This window comes from Lingula anatina, chromosome 8 (genome assembly GCF_051362555.1).
Source record: "Lingula anatina isolate TDL-2025a chromosome 8, LinAna3.0, whole genome shotgun sequence".
In the NCBI taxonomy this organism is placed as follows: Eukaryota; Metazoa; Brachiopoda; class Lingulata; order Lingulida; family Lingulidae; genus Lingula; species Lingula anatina.
Genome location: NC_141774.1, coordinates 4,594,616 through 4,615,754, shown reverse-complemented (window position 1 = coordinate 4,615,754; position 21,139 = coordinate 4,594,616). Strand labels below are relative to the sequence as shown.

The following is a 21,139-nucleotide window of genomic DNA, read 5'->3' as shown; positions in this document are numbered from 1 at the left end:
GGCAACAACAGCGATCACTATTCCTTTGTAACATCATGAAGTTTAACGATGTATACATAGTAAGACATAGATGTACTTTGGTTGGACACTCAATTAAGAGTGCGTCCATGAGAAAACCAAGGAAATCGATCAGAAATAATTAAATTTGGGGTAAAGAGGTGTGAATATTTTCTGCTGTGGTAAACTATCAATATTAAAAAAAAGAAAAAAAAAAACATTGGCAGCCACTGGCTTTCTTATTTATGATAGTTAGAGATATTGGACAAATACTTTTTATAAAGCATTTAAGCTCTTAAAAATTAAGCAATACTTTCAAATATTCTTTTAAAAATCATATACATCATAATAATTTATTTAGATAAACCATATTATGGATTTAGGAAAAAGCTTTAATACCCAGTTCAAATTTATCAAAATGGCACTGTCAGACCCAATATCTTTCCACCAGAAGTAAAAACTTGGGGATCAATCAGTCATAAGAATAAAATCTCTTGAAAACTACCCACAACTGTTGTGTGGGAAAAAACTGATTTTAATTAGATCCTTGGAGATCCTTAACTTGCTTTCACTCTTGTGAAAAAAAATTGTTTTGTTTTTGTATTATCCAATTGATAATATGATAATACAATACTCTATTGTAATTCATTTTCCACATGGACAACCACACTTGCAATGATGTCCGTAAATTCAAGGATCTGATTGAATCAATGGGACTCACTCAGCATATAAATACAGCAACCCACTCAAAAGGTCATATTTTAAATCTGGTTCTTACTCGCGCCGATTCATGCTTGCGGAGTTTTACCATCGACAACAGCCTCCCATCGGACCACGCCGCCGTTCACTTTGTAGCTGACTTTATTCGTCCACCGCCTATCAAAAAAGTGACCCATCGTAGGGACTTATCAAGACTTGATCCAGCAATACTTATTGATAAACTGAAATGTGTTTTTGAAAATACCGACCAGATCACGGACCCATGTATCTTTGCAGACTACTACAACACATCTATATCTAATGTCATGGATGAGGTTGCACCAGTTCTAACTAAAATAAAAATAGAGAAAACGCGGGCTGAGTGGTTTACACCGGAGCTGTGTGAAGAAAGGAAACATGTCAGGAAACTGGAAAGGAAATGGTGTCACTCTCACTTAGAAATTCATCGGCAATTGTTCATATCTGCGCGATCTCACTATCACTCTCTTCTGGTGGCACACAAGAAAGAATATCACCGCTCCCGTATTAAATCTGCTGATCAGAAAACACTTTTCAAGATCGTGGACCAAATATCGGAATCAAAATCATCTCAATTAAATGTCCTCCCAGACATGGAAATCTCAGAGCTCCCTCAACGTTTTTCAAATTACTTTACAGATAAGATCAAGAGCATTCGAAATGATCTCGTTTCTTATTCTTCTGTAGAAATCTCAGAAACCCCAGTTACCTGTACTCATGCAGTATTGACTGAATTTTCACCTGTATGAGAAGAAGATGTTTTAGCATTAATGAAAAGCATGAATTCTAAATCTTCTGCCTTAGATCCTGTGCCAACACATATTATCAAAGAGTGCATTACTGTTCTGGCCCCAGTTATTTTAAAGATAGTGAATCTCTCTTTTACAACAGGCATCTTCCCATCCAACTGCAAAGCAGCAATTGCTAGACCCTTGTTAAAAAAACAAGGCCTGTGCAAACAAGTGTTTAAAATTATCGACCAATATCAAACTTGCCCTTCTTAGGGAAGTTTCTTGAGAAAATGGCATGTTTACAACTGAATAACTATCTAGCTCAAAACAGTCTATATGGCAAGTTTCAATCAGCTTATAGAGAAGGACATAGCACAGAAACAGCTCTCCTAAGGGTTCATAATGACATCATGCTTTCTTTAGACAAACAAAAAGATGTTATTTTAGTCCTTTTAGATCTGTCTGCTGCATTCGACACCATTGACCACAACATACTTCTGCACAGACTACAGTACCGATTTGGAGTAAAAGATTTAGCATTTAATTGGTTAACCTCATATCTAAAAGATCGAACACAAAAGGTGGCAATTGAGTCGTTGCTATCAGAGCCCACTATTTTAGAATATGGTGTCCCTCAGGGGTCTGTGCTAGGTCCATTGCTCTTTTCATTGTATATGCTACCAGTAGAAGACATTATAGTTAAACATGGTCTCAACACTGTCATTTTTGCTGATGACACTCAAATTTATGTCACAAGTGAAAGTAATCGCTCCATGGCTATCACCTCAATAGAAACTTGTCTAGCTGAGATCCGAAATTGGATGAAAACAAACATGCTAGCACTAAATGATGGAAAAACTGAACTTATATGGTTTACATCAAGGTCCAAGTCAGACAGGGGAAATGCAATGAAATCTGATATTTGTATCGGTGGTGTCAACATCAATCCATCTAGCTATGTGAAAGATTAAGGTGTCACCTTCGATCAGTATGCAACTATGGATAGACGGATCTCTGAAATTTGCAAATCGGCATCATACTCACTTTGGCGAATTAGTAAGATACGTGACTTACTGGACAAAACTTCAACTGAGAAACATGCTTTCATTACTTCTAAGCTTGATTATTGCAACAGTCTCTTATATGGTTTAGGCAAAAATAATCTGAACAAACTTCAATTAATTCAAAATTCTGCAGCTAGGCTGGTAACTTAAATGGGATGGAACAGCCGAGAGCATATAACACCTGTTTTGATGGAACTTCACTGGCTTCCAGTAAGAGAGAGGATTTTATTTAAAATTTTATGTGTCATTTTTAAAGCAGTCACTGAGAATAAACCACTTTATATCTCAGAACGTATGAAGCAACATCAGCATGGAAGAGTTACCAGGTCTTCAACTTTTAGTCATTTACTTTTAGAACACAGTGTCTTAGAGAAAAAAGCTGGTAAATTTTACGGTGAAAGGGCATTTATGATATATGCACCCAAAGTTTGGAACACCTTACCCTCTGAAATACGAGCAGCAAGTGTCATAGATACTTTTAAAAAGCTTTTGAAAACTCATACTTTTAGAATAGCCTATCAGTAACTATCATATAGTTAATTTTAGTTACTGTAATTTTATGATTAATTTTAAATGTTGTCACTTTAGGTTCTTATCATTTTAGAATATGAATAATTGGTTCTTTAAATTAGTTCTTAGTCCTTTAGAATTGTAATGTGTTCTTATATTAGTATTGTGTTATTTAGCTCTTTTAAGTGAATGTTGTAAGGCGCATTGAGATTTTTAATGGAATGCGCCATAGAAAAATAAATTAGTATTATTATTATTATTATTAACTCTATGTTACTGACTCCGTTTTCATTTTCTCTACAGGAAAGGAAAATAAATATCAATATATCACATGCATCTACAAGGACTATAAATTATTTGAAAGGCAGGAAAAAGAAAAGTTAAAAAAAAATAATATATAAATCATTACAAGTGGATTAAATTAGGCTTACACTTGAGGAAACTGATCGAATGAAACAGTCATTCCCTTTTACCTTTAGAACACTTCATTTGTAATTTTTAAAACCTGTATTACACAATAAAAATAAGGTATACACAATGCTGATTACATTGGATATTCTGAGTAATAACTCATTAAAAAAGGGGGGATGGAGACTTGTCACTATAATAATTAAAAATTATTCAGAAGTTGTATGGCTCTGTTTGAAAAGTACATTGTGTGATCAATCCTGTATTATAGATCTCAAAATAAAAGTCTTGCAAAAAGGGAACTCTTGATTAGTTTAAGTTATTATGATAACTTTAGTTATTTTTTATTATTATTGTTATTATTTCTTTTAGAATTGATAGATGCCAAATTGTGCTTATGAAAAAAGACGGATAGATTTGCCCTTATCAAAGCATTGATTGAATTCCTAAATACGTTTGAATTCCTCTTGCATTGTTCTTTCCGGAAAATAACGTTATTGGAGCAATTCACTAAAAGATTCTCAACACATATTTCATTCATTTGCAAAGGGGACTTCGAGGGAGATCCAGGCTTCATTATGACAGCACACTTGCACACAGTTTTTTCTGGTGAGTGATTTGTGCAGAAATTTAATGTTTAAAGGTTGGAGAAATCATCACTGAGTCCTGAAATTAAACGTACTGAGCACCCGTGGTATGAATTGAAGAGTGCAATCCAGAGGAGAAGTAAACTCCAAAAAATGTGGACCAATTCCGCCAAGCTTTTAGGTAACATGAGACAAAATGCCACAAAACAAAATGTTACCATTGTTGAAGGCAGCGATGCTGTCTACATGATGTAATCACAGTATACGCGGTAAACACACGTGTTAATAGACACGTGACCTTTAACGAACACACCCTAATGTTAAATGTATGTAAATTTGGTGACTTATGGCGGTGGCTTTTCAATTTAATGGGCATTTCTTTACCTGTGTTGAAATGACAGTGGAACATGGAATACATGTAATTAAGGTGAAAAAATGTCATTGGAATTGGTATCTTTACCGCTAGTTTGTATTTTCTGTTCTACTATTAATGTTACTGCAGTTATGATATCTGGAATATAATAACTATTAATAACAACTTTCACATGTGATCATTTATAAATAAAAGAACATGAAACTGGGGAATGGGCAACTTTTTGACCAATGTTGTATTTGCTCATGAAATGGCTTTATTGACTCAAGCTGAAAATCAAACCAGAAATGTCCTAATGTCATATTTCAATTATATCCAATGATTGTTGCCTTTAATGTTAATATCTGCTATGTGTGCAACAACAGTTTGAATTTAGTTGAAATCTGTTGACCCACACCTTGCCACACTCTGACTGGTCCTATCACGGACACACACCTAAGTATCAATTTGTCACTTTACCATACGATTCGAGAGTGCTGGGTGATTCTCGCTTAATTTGCTTGAAATTAGATAAGGCGAAATCGAATGTCCTTCGGAAATAATGATATAATTATTTAAAGTCAAATGTTAGAATGAAATCATATTCCCCTTGCTTTTTTCCCTTCGCACCATTAAAGCTATAGTACTAGTATCTAGGACCTAAGATATACCTGTTAAAGTACAAATGCCAAGGAACGGCCCAATATTTCTCCCTGCTAATAAAATATCCTCACTCGTCGTCTCCTTTCCTCGTTTCTTATTTCTCCAGGCCGCCCAGATACCCAAGATGAAGATGAGGACGTAGAAAATGATGATGGCTACAAGGCCCCAGACGTGCACGGTCATGCTGCGTAAAGTGTGTGGCAATTTCTGTGTAATTCGTCTACAAAGATGCTCAAATTGTATATTGCAAGTTTTCCCCACGGCGTAGACGTGCGGGTACGTTGACAAGATGCACGTTTTATTATCTCCTTCTTCTTTTTATGTTTTACTTTAATGTTGCTCCACATCTTAAATCTTTACGAAGTTGTGCACAGAATACGTTGAGTGCCAATGACACGTGTGGATTAAATCAAGCGACGAAAACCACAAAAATGTCTCCTTATACACGCGCTTTGGTAATGTAAAGCAGATATCGTCAGGCAAAGGACACGTGCGTTACTCCTCTAGCATATACAATAAGATTATAAACACAAAATCTTCACTGTTGCTAAAATAAATTGGAAACCTGTCAGATGTCAAGGTACGTTTTCATTGTTAATGTATTAACTTGAAAAAGATAACAGTGCCCAAGTCTGCTAATAGCTTAGAGTAAAAATCATGTATGTATGGAGTTAACGCCCGATGAAAGGTGGCATCTTGTAAAATATATGTTTCTAGCAAATGCCACATTCCTTGTACATGTTAGGTAAAGCCGCTCACAGACATCGGATCCCGCAAGAAAACGCAGTAGATACTCCAGCGCAATGGACTACTGCAATCACACTGCAAAACGCAGTAGACTACTGCAATCATACTGCAAACATGATTCAAATCTGCTTCGATTTGGGAACTAATTAGCATATTTGAAACATGCTTCTATCATGCTGCTAATCTACTGCATTAATGCTCCTCTCTGTACAAACCTATGTAATTTTTGGAGTAGAATTGCAGTAGACTATACTGCATTTCTACTGCAAATATGCTCCACACCACTACTGCGTTAATGCTTTTTTGCTACTTCGAAACTACTGCATTTTCGTGCGGGATATTATCAGATATTTTGTATTCATTAGTGTCACCCAGTCGTGTCTGTTCAGTATTTACATTTAAAGAATCTTAAAGAGACACTTTAGGTGAGCTTTGAAACACGTGTTCTTAGGCTCTGTTCTCACAACTTTTAGATCGATCTATCACCGCGGGGAGTCTCACTAGATTACTGTCAGATAATCCCCCTTAAGTGTCCGTCCCCGCCTACTACAAGCTATAAGGGGTAATTAACTTTCGTGTCCGCCCGGCTGACAGCTATTTAGCGTGAACCCCCAGGGAGTTAGGTCGATCTAAAGTAGGTCGATCTAATCTATGAGAATGGGGTGTAAAACTCTAATGTATTGGTAAGGTGCAACAAGCACAATCGCCTCCGTAGCATTAGTTTTTACCTGTTAAGTATTAAAGTACGTACATTGTTTTATTTTTATTTTATTTATTTATGTTTAATTATAGGCAAGGAACTTTGGTTGTAGTCCAGCGTCAAGTTTAAGGGTTCAAAGAGGACAAACGTTCATGTACGATTAATCAATAGAACCTATGTTATTACTAATGTATGTTACTTTACAGTTATGATAAGGTTAAAATTTCCGTTTGGCATTTAGTAAGAAGTGTACAGAAAGAAGTGTATGTAATTGAGTAGTTACTGTTTCACTTACGCTTTATTGTTTATTTACTGCAACGACAATTGCAGCAACAACACTTGTAGCAATAAGTCAAAGAAAATAAAGATGGTTTATGCTGTTACAACCCACATGTCATGAGTTCCGACTGCAACCTGTCTATTTGCCCGAGTACATGTGCCGCCATACGAGTAGAACAGACTTTTTTGCTGCCTTTATTGAAATTACGATTCCTTAATTTGCTTGGTCGATCTGCTGTGTATGATTTTTTTTTATGCCTGTGTCGTTGAGTTACAACACTTGATTCAAGAGTAATGAAATAAGTGATTTTACCCTTTGACTTTGCAATTTACATAAAAATGTGTAATGATGTAAACCCGTACTCCGATTTAGCAAAAAAATTAAACTACAGATGGCAATATTCTGAAGCATATGTCTAAATGATGCCAAGATATCTTATAGGTACCAAGTCATTTTAAACACAGATTATAGTTTATCAATGTATGGCCTTTACGCTTGATTTCCTTGCCGAAACTATCATAGGTCTATGATATCATACCAGGCTATAGGGTGTTGGTTGAGGGGGTGAGGGGGTGTCAGGGAGCGTTAGCCTGTCATATTTTTACTGCCCATTCCCTGATGAAGTTCGCCTGGAAAACAGACGACATGCCGACGCATAAAGGACAGCTCTATTTCCCAAGCTATGGCTTCCACAAAATTTTTTTTTCGAGAAAATATCTGTGTTCTTTTCTGTTTGAAGAGCAGAGTATGGAAATATGTGATTTGACCAAATATATAACCTTAATATTGATGGTGGGGAGACTTCCAAAAGGAAGAAAAATATTTATAGAGGTTTATAGATTCGCAGTCATATACTTACGTTAATGTCGCGTAATACAAATCGTTGTCCGGTTTTCCTGACGATTAATCAAATGTTACCATATTCTGTTGGTGTTTGGTTGTGTTTGGGAAAAGATTTTGCGTGATATTTTCACTTTTACACACTTAGGCGATTACAAACAGGCCTACCTGTATATGGTGATCAATAAGAATAGAACTTCGACATCACTTCAATAATTCACCGAGTCCTTTTATTATTAATTTACTTTTCATGTGAACAATATCATGCATGCGCATTTTGTAAATTGGATTAATTTTGTAATAAAACCAGTACCCTGTGAAAACATAATCGTTAAATGCAAATCATGCGGTTTGTCGTTCAGTGACAGCGTCTGGTACTTGTTTTTAAAAACCTGTGGTCTAAAATGATCATTTGACTGTAATACTCAGACCATATAGAAGGTCAGTTTGACGTCAGCGGTTCTTGTTCCAACCTGGAAACTTCTTCTGAGCCATCGTCTTCAGCTTCGTTCACCTCCATTTTTCGTCTGGGTAGAATCTCTAAATCAACAAACTCATTCTTTTCATTCTGTGCCGACCAATTTTCATCGGAGGGTTCTTTCGGTTTACTCTCTGAATACCACACAATGCCGTTGAGTACGTCATACCGCCTAGGCAGCCATCCTGCCAGAAACGCCACGTTTGTGACGTAGGACACGAGAAGGATAGTTAAGAAGCTGAGCAGCATACAGCCCGTCCTATAGGGGAACGGCTGGAAATCCGTTTCTTCCTCATACCAAGGCCACCTCAGAACTGCTCGCAGACCTAACAACGGCTCCCCGCTAAGTACCCGGATGATCAATCCCAAGACGTACCCAGCAATGGATCCGTAGATGTTTGCACCGTCCACAAACAAGACCGAGGTGAACTGAGGGAACAGGATGACGTAGACCAGATCGGAGCACAAAATAGCCAGAGCAAAGATGCTGGTGATCTCGATGGCCAACACCGTGGTCAGAATGGCCATGAGAGTCATAAATACTCGCATGGCCCAGATAAGTTCACGCTCACTGGCCTGGAAAAATAAAGTAGGGCAAAATATACGCTTGTCACCAAATTTCCGTGGGGCATTTTGTTTGTTTGTTTTTTTTGTTTTTTTTTTGTTTGTTTGTTTGTTTTTGTTTTTGTTTAATAGCAATCACGTAGCGTATATACGTAAAAAATCGCGTTGTAATATTGACTTAAAAACGATAAAATGACCAGACTTAAAGCAAACTGCCTCATTGTATGTTGCTCACAGTCCACTGATGTTTGTGATTGAAAATGTTTAATACCTTTGTTTGTAATGTAATTTATACGTTTGATTTACATGATGTCAAGAATAATATTTTTATGTTGTTTTTCAATAAAACAAATACCAATGAGGTAGAAAGCAACTGGCTAGCCATTGATGAACGCTGTTTAGCCTATGTAATTTGCGCATAGTAATTTCTGTAACAAATTTATCAAAATAACCTGCAGCATTGTACAGCTGTTTCTCCTTAAAAAAAAGATGAAACTGCCTAGCAAATACCTTTCCCATCCTTGCAGGTTTATAGATATTGTTGGAAAACATGGAGCTCGAGGAAAGCAAAATGGAGTCTGCAGACGACATTACTGCAGCGGAAATGGCGCCAAGACCAATTAGAGAAACTAAAGCAAAAATAAAAAAACGACTTAAAGTTATTTGCACTTTAACATAAACCATATACTTTCATATTTAGTCAAACTCTCTTATGTTATATTATATTATATTATATTATATTATATTATATTATATTATATTATATTATATACAGTTACTGTTTAACTTAACGTTAATACATTACCTAAAGTTTGTCATATTAAATATATTGTGGTTCATACTTTAAAATGATATTACCTACAAAAGGGCACACATACTGCAAGACAAGCGGTGCAATCAGTTTTAGGTCATCTGCTGGAAACGGGAGTTCTCCGTCGTACGCTGTGGCGTTCCAATCTGACACCAAATAAAAGTAGTAAGAATAAAGGAAAAAATCTAGTTGCATCATTCTCCCATTTGTTGGAGAGACAATGTATTGGGACGCAGTGCAGATTATTAGAGATACAGGAATCGTTCCAAATGCAGGACCATCCAAATTGCTTATAAAGACGCGTTACAATGAACATCTGACCAAAATGTCAGTTTCAGGGCTATATTTGTAACTTCTTTGTAAACCAGATATAACAGCACTGGTAGTAATAATAATAATAATAATAATAATAATAATAATAACAATAATAATAATAATAATAATAATGGTAAGCAATAACTTAAAATGATAAAAAAGTCTAAAGTATACTGAAATGAATATTAATGTCCAATACAAAGTATAATTGATCCAGATCAATTACCAACAGACACTGCCACCATCCCTATGAGCAGAGGCGGTATTGTGCAGACTACAAAACCTAGTGCGCCTGCGTAAAGCATCACTTCCGCCAACCTTGATGACTTCATCGCTAGGGCCCGCTGCCACAGAACCTGTACAGCAGTTAATGACAAACACAATTAATTACAAAAACGCAACTGATGGAACATTTTGCTCAGTGGCTACCGATATACTCATATCTGTGTACAAAATCAGCAGTTACCCTTCCTCACTCCAAAAGTATTTTGAAAAACTGCATTTTTATTTCTATTTGAATTGAAACCACTAAATAACTACTCTCAACACCTAGACAAATACCACGTATTAGAAATAATCAGCTTGTCGTTAAAGGGAGTCATCGAAGGCCTACAGCAGCCACTCCCTTCTCGAATTCGCATAAGCATTTTCTCTCAGCCTTGATTATAAAGAAACGAGCGTTTTTACCTGCCAAGGTATTCCTCCAAACATCAGTTGTAGCAGTATGTCTATGTAGGTGCTGATATCATGGTTTGGAAGCGTCCCTACCCACTTCTCTGTCGTCTCTGATAGTGACGTCATCAAGGGGTTGGACAGAGCAAAGGGAATGGCCAGCCACTAGAGAAGAAATTAAATTGCCGTAATGATTTGGTGTAAGGCAAAACGTATTATGAAAGATTTCAATTGTGAGAATTAACACAAGTTACATCTGTGTGTGTGCTACATGTTGAAAATAGCAATTGTGTTGGAGTACATGGTGACATTGCCATCTGTGTCCATTGTCTACCAGCGGTCATGTAACCTTAGCTGTTACAAATGTACCCTGTATATGTATATGCATATCTGCACGCCTTGCACCTTTGTACAGTGTAACACACAAAAGAGAGTAAAACTTACCAAGCCTACAAAGATGAACAGCATCTGCATGACGTCGGTATAGGAGACGGAGTAGAGTCCCCCAAACAACGTGTATATCAGGACCACAGCTGCCGACACCGTGATAGCAATCCAGTGATCTAGCCCAACCACCACCGTTAGAGTTGTACCTATTTCGACAAACACTATAATGCATCGGTTTTCATCCTGACATTGAGGTCAAACTGTGTGTTTTATAAATGTATGTATGTATGTATGTATGTATGTATGTATGTTTGTATGTATGTATGTATGTATGTATGTATATGCGTGCAAGCATGTATGTAGCCATTTATATACATGGAGAGAATTGGTCTTGGTATAACATCATTTTTAACACTTAAGTGTGTTTCTGAATAAATATATATATATATATATATATATATATATATATATATATATATATATATATATATATATATATATATATATCTTATTCATAAATACAACCCAGACCTAATGACGACAAGGTTGCAGCACACCAGAACATGTCCCCGGAGAGAGCCGGCAGGAACAGGAACCCTGTCATGATTTTACCAAACTTCCGGTCGAAGGGGTCCAGCATTGTGACATTGTTGCCTTCGCGCATCTTTTTGACAAAGAAGAACGCAGCTGGAATGGAATTTGTCGGTAACATCAATAATCATGTCAGTCCGTACAGGTACATTCTATAGTTTGTACAGTGTACTCTGTAGCAAAAGTAATCTGCAATTTTCTTCCAGAATCATCTTTAAAAACCATGAAATCAAACATAACTTGGATGTAACAGTTTTAATGCTAATATTACTGAATTCTGATTGAAACAAATCTGAAAAGGATCTACATTACACATTCGATAGTTTCGTGAAAATTGACATGTCCCCGTGCAGTGCATTTATAAAAACAGGAATGTATAGCTTTTGTAAGAGTTTAAATGTACATATTATGCTCATCGATAATATAATAGTATTTTCTGTCTTGTCACATATTATGTTCCATTGTGCGACATTGCTGATTACCTAAAATAGTCGACATACAGTACCCTAGCGGCATACTGAGCGAGGACAAACCGGAAGTGTAGATACCCTCGGCAACGCCGCTGATCAGAGCGCCATCTACCCACGTGGCTGGAAGTTAAATTGATAAAGTTGACGGCATGCAGCCACAATGGTCCATCTGGGAAAAAATAAAATTGCACATGTGCGCATCGATTTTAATTTCTGGGTCACCAAGATTCTGATAAGTGTTCTCTCCTGTTTCAGTTACACTATATCATAGTGATAATACCTTTCGATATATTTAACACACAATCATGTCTTTTCGCGGAATTGTAAATAAAACACCAAAAGTATAAGTTTTAATAGTCAAAGAAGAGCCCGGAAGATTTCCTAGGCAGATTATGGACTGAAATAACTTCAATATTACCTGTTGACTGATCACAATCAAATAAATATGATTTATTTATTTTTTTTTTTTATTTATTTATTTTTTTTTTTGTAAATAAAACCATGCTGTTAGTGTGGATCTTTGGTGTGAATACAAATAAAACAAGCGATAAGACGAAAGAATAATTGATGATCTATTTGAACTGCATTGAAAAAGCAGGAATGCTTTGTGTGAGGCAGATACGGCAATATGGCAAAAAAGAAATAACAATTGAACAAATAAATGGATAGGCAATCAAGAAAATCGCATATTCAATATTTGCTGACGACAAACTCTCTATCTTATCCTTTGCCCTCAACTCAAAACCCAAAATCATATGGCATATTTATGCAAGTCACTGGTATTTTATATTGTTTAAAAGCACTATAAAATAAACTGACCTGTCAATGTAAATATCCCAAGATACGTCCCGATATTTCGCCCGGCTAGCAAGATGTCCTCACTCGTCGCCTCCTTCCCTTTCTTTTTATTTTTCCTCGCCGCCCAGATGCCAAGGATGAAAATAAGCAAGTAGAACACAATAATGGCGACGAGTCCCCATACGTGAACAGCCATATTTCAGGAGTTCTTTACCCGATAAAGATAAACTATACGATGATTAAGGATTTCTGTCCGGATTGTTTCTCCGTTATTACTGGCTTCGTACCGAGTGTTCAGTCGATGGAGTCAAATACGCCACCAGTGGGTGCCTCATTAAATGTCGCTAATGCATATGGTACAAAGAACTTCTATCATATAACTTCTCAACACTAAACGTCTCACAGAGTCAGTTAATCTACGTCAAACTGAAATGACTTCAGTGCGCCTAATCATATCGAAATTGACATCTCATCCTATCACGTTCAAATTAAATATTTGCCGGAGAATGCCGTCATATGTCGCTCATCTCAAGTCTGGGCTATGCCCTGATACCATTTGATATCTTTATCTAAGCAAATAGGTGCGAGGTCGTCTGAATTTATCAAGTGATGATCGAGGAAAGTGTAAAAAAATGGGTCACTTTCTCCCACCCTTGGTGTCTGCATGCAAAACTTAATTAAGGACTCAGTGATGCTTCACTCCCACGATATTCAACGGGATAACAATATGTGGATGACACGGTGGGATGTATGATGTCACCGTTTTACCCTTAAAAACTGTCATCATTCATTTGATATATACGTCTATTTACCTTTTTTTACATTCTGTGGTTTAAAGGATGGTCCGATCAAGTATGGTGACGAAAGAAACCTGTGCTTTGCATGAAAACATCTGGTCCCAGTTTTATAAAGGACGTTTAGCACTAACCAATGTTTAACTCTAACCAGACCTAAATAGTCTGTTAGTAAAATGACCTTTAAATAATTATTTAATCCAGTTAAACACTGGCCAGTTAACCAATTGGCTGTTTTCCGTCAGAAGACTGTATATAAAACACAATTTAACCATCTTTTAGTTAATGGGTGTCAGGGGAATTTATCCACTGGTTAGGCTTATCCACTTGTTAGTGCTAAACGTCTTTATAAAACTAGACCCAGAATATTTCACCGAAAACATGCCGTCGCCGTTAGCCCCTGCAGACATAGATACCCTGCCTTTATAAAAAATGTTATAACGTCAATACTATACATCCCCAAACATGCATTTTGCTTCCCAAAGTCGCAGCCGTCCTTATCTAATGCAGATTTGCAGTGGTTAAATGTGTAATTTAAAGTAATTGAGATCTTTGTATGCACCACAAAATCTAACTTTACGTGATAAAGCTATTAAGTTGTGTATGCATGGGCCAGTATATACGACGGTAATTAATTCAGTTGGAGTGTCGAGAGAGACGGAGAGATTGTTACGGTGTATGTAGCTACTGGGCGATCGACTACTACTACTGTTCATAAGACATTCTAAGTTTCCTCTACGTCAAGCCGTGATCGAACCATGAAATTTTAAGTTCCCGTTTGACTCCAAGTTAAAACATTAAGTCCTAATCAGAGCCCTAATTTAAGCTTTTCTAAATTTAGAGAAATTCAGGATATTATCCCAACCGTTTTAAATGGTGTAGATATATACTCTAAGTGGGATAGGAATGGGGTAACTTTGATATTGTTTGCCGAATCTGGCGGGGTTGAGTCATGAACTTGAAAGACAATTGCTAGATTTTTCCAGGGAAATAAGCAATTTTTCTCGTACACACGAATCATTAATCTGTGTCTAACTGTTCTTGGTATTTGATTTTAAACTATATTTGTAAAGGTGTACCTTAAAAAGACTGAGCATTCATTTACCATCGAGCATCTTCCTAAAACTCATGAGGTTCATGGACCCTCTTGAATTAAATTGGTTTGAATGAGGGTCTTATATGTACCGTCTCTGGGGAAGATGACACCATTTTTTGCACACTGTAATTTCCGCTATCTCCTTCTAGACCAACGTGTGACGTGCGTGCCCTAATATAAATCCCAAAGTTTTAAATTTATTAATTTTGACGGTTTAAGAAGAGTTGCGGGAATTACAATGTGTGACAATAGATCCATCCACCCCCGGGAACAGCCAGACGCATGTATCTTTCCGAAGGACCACTAAACTACTTTGGTGATATGTTTATCAGTCTACAAAGTCCTAGGCATCTTACTTCACCCCACCTGATTTGTCGTACGGCTAAAATGTACTGAAAACTCATATCCCTCCTACGTCTCTAGCTCTCTAATGTATTTGGTATTTACAGTAACTTAACAATATTGGCAAAACGTTTTTCTGTGACTAAAATGCGGCTCTACAGCTGTTTTATGTGTACATGTATAAATACCAGTACACTATACACAGTGAAATGCACCACACGTCATCTTTCGGCACTTTTTATCTTGGCCTTGACCCCAAAGGCCTGGACTGCATGGTGCTGCGTGATTAGTGCTTCCAATGATTAGCCCCATTCAGATCGAGGAGAACCGAGTGCTAGCTAGGCCGCGACCTAAATATGGCGGACAGGAACCTAGGAACCGAAGTTCATTCTTTATTACTTTGTACAGGTGGCCTTCGCCCTACCTGTATCTACTAACCCAATATTCTGACTATCCCTAGCCTGCACTATTCATATGGGACCTCGGTGTAACATGACACGGAGTCCCCCATGATAGAGAATCTGCTTCCCATTCATTTGTACAGGTGCGCCTCGACCTAGATATTGATCCACTTAGGTCAAGGTTACCTTACCCAGCGTATCTAAATGGAGGGCGGATCCTCAGTTTCGTTACATCGGGCTTCCATTTCTGCTGCAGCGTCTGACCGCCACTTGTGGCAATGTTGTTCCGACACCTACTTTTGGTCGTCTGCTTTATCGTCTTATAAGAAAACACCTACTAGATAAAATCTCATCGAAAATAAAACACTTAAGTTAAGACACACGTGAGCCAATAAACCGCAATCCCCAAGGGTCATTTATGAAGTTTTCATTACTAGATTTTGTTATCTTTTATACCTTTAAATGATTCTGTATTGCAAAGGCTGTAGATGTATGTTTTCAGGTCTTGATAGAGATGTTTTTGCATTGTTTACGATTTATGTTTTACTGCACGATACAATGCGGGTAGTATTTCGTAGTGAATACTGCTGGTTATGAACACACTTATGTTAAAATGTTCTTCTTCAAAAGTAATGTCTGGATTAAATGTGCGAGACTTTAACGTTCCTTACTTGAGGAGCATATCTTTGTAGGTAACGTTTTTCTGTTCCTCAAAATTAATTGCATTTTTCAAGTGCTTTAACTGCAGGGCTCACAGCTGTTTCCTAGCTGCTATTGACTTTACAGTTAAAAGATTTACTAACGTTTTACTTAAGGCCCCAGTTCCACAGAAATAAGCACTCCCCATTCTATACGTATTTACCGCAATACACAAAACAAGACAAAACATATGTATTAAAGACAAACACAGTGTTTTTGCAGAAATGTGTACGCCACTTTACGGATAGGCTGATCGTCTTATTATCATGATAAAAACCTGCATGTGATGACAACACTCTGCTACCATTACATATTGCATATCATTTGCCTAATATTCTTGTGTTGATCAACAGCGTGGAAGAACAGGACCCACCAGGTATAGCACTGCGTTTTGTAAGTATTCAGCATATATTTAGAGTACACTTGGGTACATTTCTGATGTAATCTGGATTGAGAATAACTACTTTTTTTTAATACCAAATTAGTGAATAGATAGGGTTGGATTAACAACGGACAGTCATATTAATGCCACAGACTTATCATAACAATGATACCATAAAATCCAAGGATATGATCCCATGACACCATGCAGTGTCTACGCTGCAGCTGGAGGTAATCATCCATCCATTCTAACTGGACACCAGCTAGTACCCCCCCCCCCTCCACCCCTTATACTGGACGGCGTCCTTTTGCGACTTCTGTGCGACAGCGCTGTGGTCGTAATAAGGAGGGACGAGTATCGCTTTGGTTGAAAAACGAATGTTCAGAGTGATCGAGTAGTAGTTGGCACGTAAAGCATTATTATTTTTTTTCTTTTTTTTTTTTACTCTCAAACGGGGCCTTACAAAGGGACTCGGAAAGGACGCCGTCCAGAATAACAAGGTAACTCCCGGATGTTTCGGAGGCAGAGGGATTTTTTAAGTGACTGGACCAAACTGAAATGCGCAACTACACTTATTTTCCATAATCTTACTATTATCATTGTTGTCGTATACTATCGACAAGGTATTGAAATACCATATTGACTTCTCGCTTGAACACTGCACCGAGATGTACGTGGCGTCCACCCTTATCTTGTTTTCACGTGTTTAGTAATTTCAAAGCAGTGAACCATGGCTATGTGTTTTTAAAGCTAAATTTCCTAAATCCAAATTGTTGAAGAAAACGTAACTATTTCTCTTTATTTGAAATTTTGCATGCAAGTGATCGCAAAATGGGTTAAGCATCATCATGCCCAGACTGATGTACCTACAAAGAGGCCATGGCACACCCAATGTTTAGAATTCTGACCACTAGGTACTTCCGGATATGGTGCTGCATCTAACAAGAAACCCCGAATAGATAAATAATGGTAATAAGCTTTATAGGTACGCATAGTTCTAGGTTTTTGTATTAAAGGCAAAGGCGTGGTCATTCGACTTTACTTATTTTGGTAACGCAGGAGTTCAAACCTTGGCACGACAAGTTTTAACGGAGATATGGCTGTTCACGTATGGGGACTCGTAGCCATTGTTGTGTTCTATTTGCTTATATTCATCCTTGGCATCTGGGCAGCGAGGAAAAATAAAAAGAAAGGGAAGGAGGCGACAAGTGAGGATATCTTGTTAGCAGGGAGGAATATCGGGGTATTTCTTGGCATCTTTACCGCGGCAGGTCAGTTTGCTTTTATATTGTTTGTGATTGTTAATCAATTAATAATCAATCAAATTACATAACAGTTTTAGGTATTGTGTTGGAGGCGAAAAGGAACACATCCTGCCGTATATATAACTAAATTTCATTATTTCATTTTTAAGCTATCAGTTTGGCTTTTTTTCTTATGCATTTTTATAGTCACACATGCCTTTTTCTCTTATATTGACCAATATGTTTCATATATTATATAATACGGGTTCACACATTAAGAATATCCTTCGTTCAAATTTCCCAATTTTCCTTTGTAATGTTAACAAATGTAGTTAACGTTAACTCATAAAATTGCGTGCTCTTGCTACTGCAGCATTTTGTTACATAATGAAATTTTAGATTGATAACTAAATCAAAAGAGAACAATAATCACAAACAAGTTGATTCATGCACATATTCAAATGATATTTTGCCAATGCTAGCAGCTGTCAACATAAAGATTTTAATTTCCAGCTACGTGGGTAGATGGCCCACTAATTTGCGGGGTTGCCGAGGGTATCTACACTTCCGGTTTGTCCTCGCTCAATATGCCGCTCGGGTACACTGCGGGTACTGTGTTAGGTAACAATGAATGTGTACCTGTGCAACAAAATGTATGATATGCAAAACATTAATCCTCCCCATCATTAAGCATAACTCCGAGACTGCACAACTATAAAAATGGAATCATATATACTCAGTCTTTACTATTCTATATAGCGTACACAAAGCAAAGGCAAATGCAAATTTGCCGACTTGCCCGGCTGTTAGAAATTGTATTATTAATATTATTGTTACCATGAAGCATAACTCCGAGACTGCACAACTTAAAAAATGGAATCATAAATACTCATTCACTTATACAATTACATTTGTCTTGAATGTTGTTTATAGAATTTAAGTATTTTAACTATGATATAAAAATTATGTTGCAAAAAATATAAACTTAACATTTCATTATCTTGCACGTATTTTTAAGGTAAAAATTCGGGATGGTAATTGCATAGCTTACACATTTTATGCTTTGTTTACACATATATCCATGTTTTGATTGATTCACTTATTTTTAGCTGCGTTCTTCTTTGTCGAAAAGATGCGTGAAAGCAATTATATCACAATGCTGGACCCCTTCGACCGGAAGTTTGGTAAAATCATGACAGGGTTCCTGTTCTTGCCGTCCTTTTCTGGGGACATATTTTGGTGTGCTGCAACTTTGTCTTCATTAGGTAAGGGGCTGTTTTGAAAAAAAAAAAGAATAAACTTCTCAGTTCATGGCAGTCAGCCGACTAAATGAACCCATTAAAATCCTTAGTTGATTATAAGCTTAGCTAGCTTTCAATATTTAGTCTGCTTGCAGTCAGACTTCATCAGGGAATGAGATTGTGACAGGTGTGACAACCTATCACCCCCTCCGGTGTGCTATTTGGACAGACCCCCCCCCCTTGCCTGCCCCTCCTTTAGGGGTGGTAGGTAGAGGTTGGGTAGCTCAGTCCCATCGTTCCGTTTCAGCTTGGCGCCATGTAAGCTAATGTTAATCGCTTCAAGATCTTTCCGGTGTAGGTCCAAGTAGTACACCAGAGGGGATGATAGGTCAAAAGAAGATAATATGGACAAAATAATTTTCACAAATCTATTACAATAATTTAGCTAGCTTTACTTTGTTACCCCGTTCTTTGATTACCTGTCTATGTGATTACTTGTCTATGCGCGTCAATGGAATGCAGAGGTTGACATAATTTTCACACTTTAAAAAAAGAGGTACATAGTGGTGTTCGTCGAATTAGGTACAACGTTGACAGTAGTGGTAGGACTAGATCACTGGATCGCCATCACGGTGTCGACAGCTGTGGCCCTGATATACACGTTGTTTGGAGGCCTCTACTCAGTCTCCTACACTGACGTCATGCAGATAGTATTTATCTTTGTAGCCTTGGTAAGTTATGCCCTTATAAGCAAAACTTATGACAATATAGCCCTTTTGCAGTTAGATGACAAAATGTTGCCAAAGAGTTCAGGAGAGCAAGCTATTCAGCAAACTAAAGAAATCAACATCTAGTAATCTACATGTAGCTGCAAAATACCTATTGATGTAAGATGGTTGCACTTGCGTCACTCTCGACTTAGATTGGTCGGACTCAGGAACAGATTGTAATATATTGAACAATGCTCATGGGATGTCAAAACTGGGGGGAAAGAGCATTAAATATTAAATGGAAGCTCCGAATTCACGCTTTTTAATGCCATTAAACACTTTGATCACGAGAACATATGCAATAGTATACCTACGGTATATATTGCATGAATTAGTCACCCTAATATTGCATGAATTAGTCACCCATCAGCACCCTGAGCTTCAGAGATAACTTGACACTAACCTCTTCACTATAGCATATCTTCATCGTGTCAAGTTACCTCTGACGAAAATAGTTTGACCTAGTTTATATAAGCCAATCGAATCCATGTTTCAAAATTTTTCACCAAAGTTTGGTGAAAACGCTGATTGGTTGACCGTCAATCGGCAATCCTCGGCTGATTCCGCAAGCTCCATACTAACAACATAGTTATTGTCGAGTGCGGAGACATCCGAGTAGTTCCGAGTGCATAACCGTACACAAAGAAAGCATGGAGTATATCGGAATTGAAACCAGAGCAGTTTGATGCCCTGCATAATTATCTACCGAGGGATGATGTATTTTGCGTGCTGCCCACAGGTTACGGCAAGTCCCTGATATTCAGCCTTATCTTTGATTGGTCCGAATTTGAACAAAGCGCGCTTTGACTCGTTCGCGTTCATTGGCTAGATCGTTCAATGAGTCATTGAGTGCGGGCTTTAAATTTGATTGGCGGGCGGCGGAGGCAATCGAATGTGGTCAGAGGTAACTTGACACGATGAAGATAGGCTAATAGTGAAGAGGTTAGTGTCAAGTTATCTCTGAAGCTCAGGGTGCCCATCAGCGACAGAATGGGGTATTTCTACATTTACATACCGTAGGGCATTTCTACATTTACATACCGTAGGATTTGTTTAGGAATTTGTTTAGGAATTTCTAAAAGTATATCATTTATATTTTCTTAAGGCGATAAGTATAGGATTTCAGTAACATTTTTATTTAAAATACCTCTCGTTGAACTTTGGATAATTTTCTTTCATATTCTAACAGTTAAAAATGCTTTGAATCAATGTTAAGCAAATTCTATTTTATCACCTTCTGAAATACAACTCCCTGCGGCAACAATATTGACACAGTTTTGAATCGCACTCAACCCAGAAATCGGTGCTCGAACTGATGGCGGATTAAAAAAAAAAAAAAAAAGAAACTTTGCGCGTTTCATGAAAGGACAGCCAAAGGTTGGTTAGTCAGATTAAAACACCGTTCATCCCAGTTTAACCCGTTTTATTTATTTATTTTTTTTTAATTTATTTATTTATTTATTTGTT

At 37.3% G+C, this 21,139-nt stretch overlaps 1 protein-coding gene across 1 annotated transcript; it reads right to left on the bottom strand.

The window, feature by feature from the left end:
* Positions 1-7,825: 7,825 nt before the first annotated feature.
* Positions 7,826-13,543, bottom strand: LOC106172225 (high-affinity choline transporter 1). Its single transcript, XM_013552856.3, has 9 exons — positions 12,725-13,543; positions 11,918-12,025; positions 11,376-11,531; positions 10,902-11,050; positions 10,473-10,622; positions 10,012-10,141; positions 9,518-9,616; positions 9,170-9,288; positions 7,826-8,671 (listed from the first exon to the last, which is right to left on the bottom strand). Exons 1-9 carry the CDS (start codon positions 12,897-12,899, stop codon positions 8,060-8,062), a joined length of 1,698 nt encoding a protein of 565 aa, XP_013408310.2. The 5' UTR covers positions 12,900-13,543; the 3' UTR covers positions 7,826-8,059.
* Between the last annotated feature and the right edge of the window lie 7,596 nt (positions 13,544-21,139).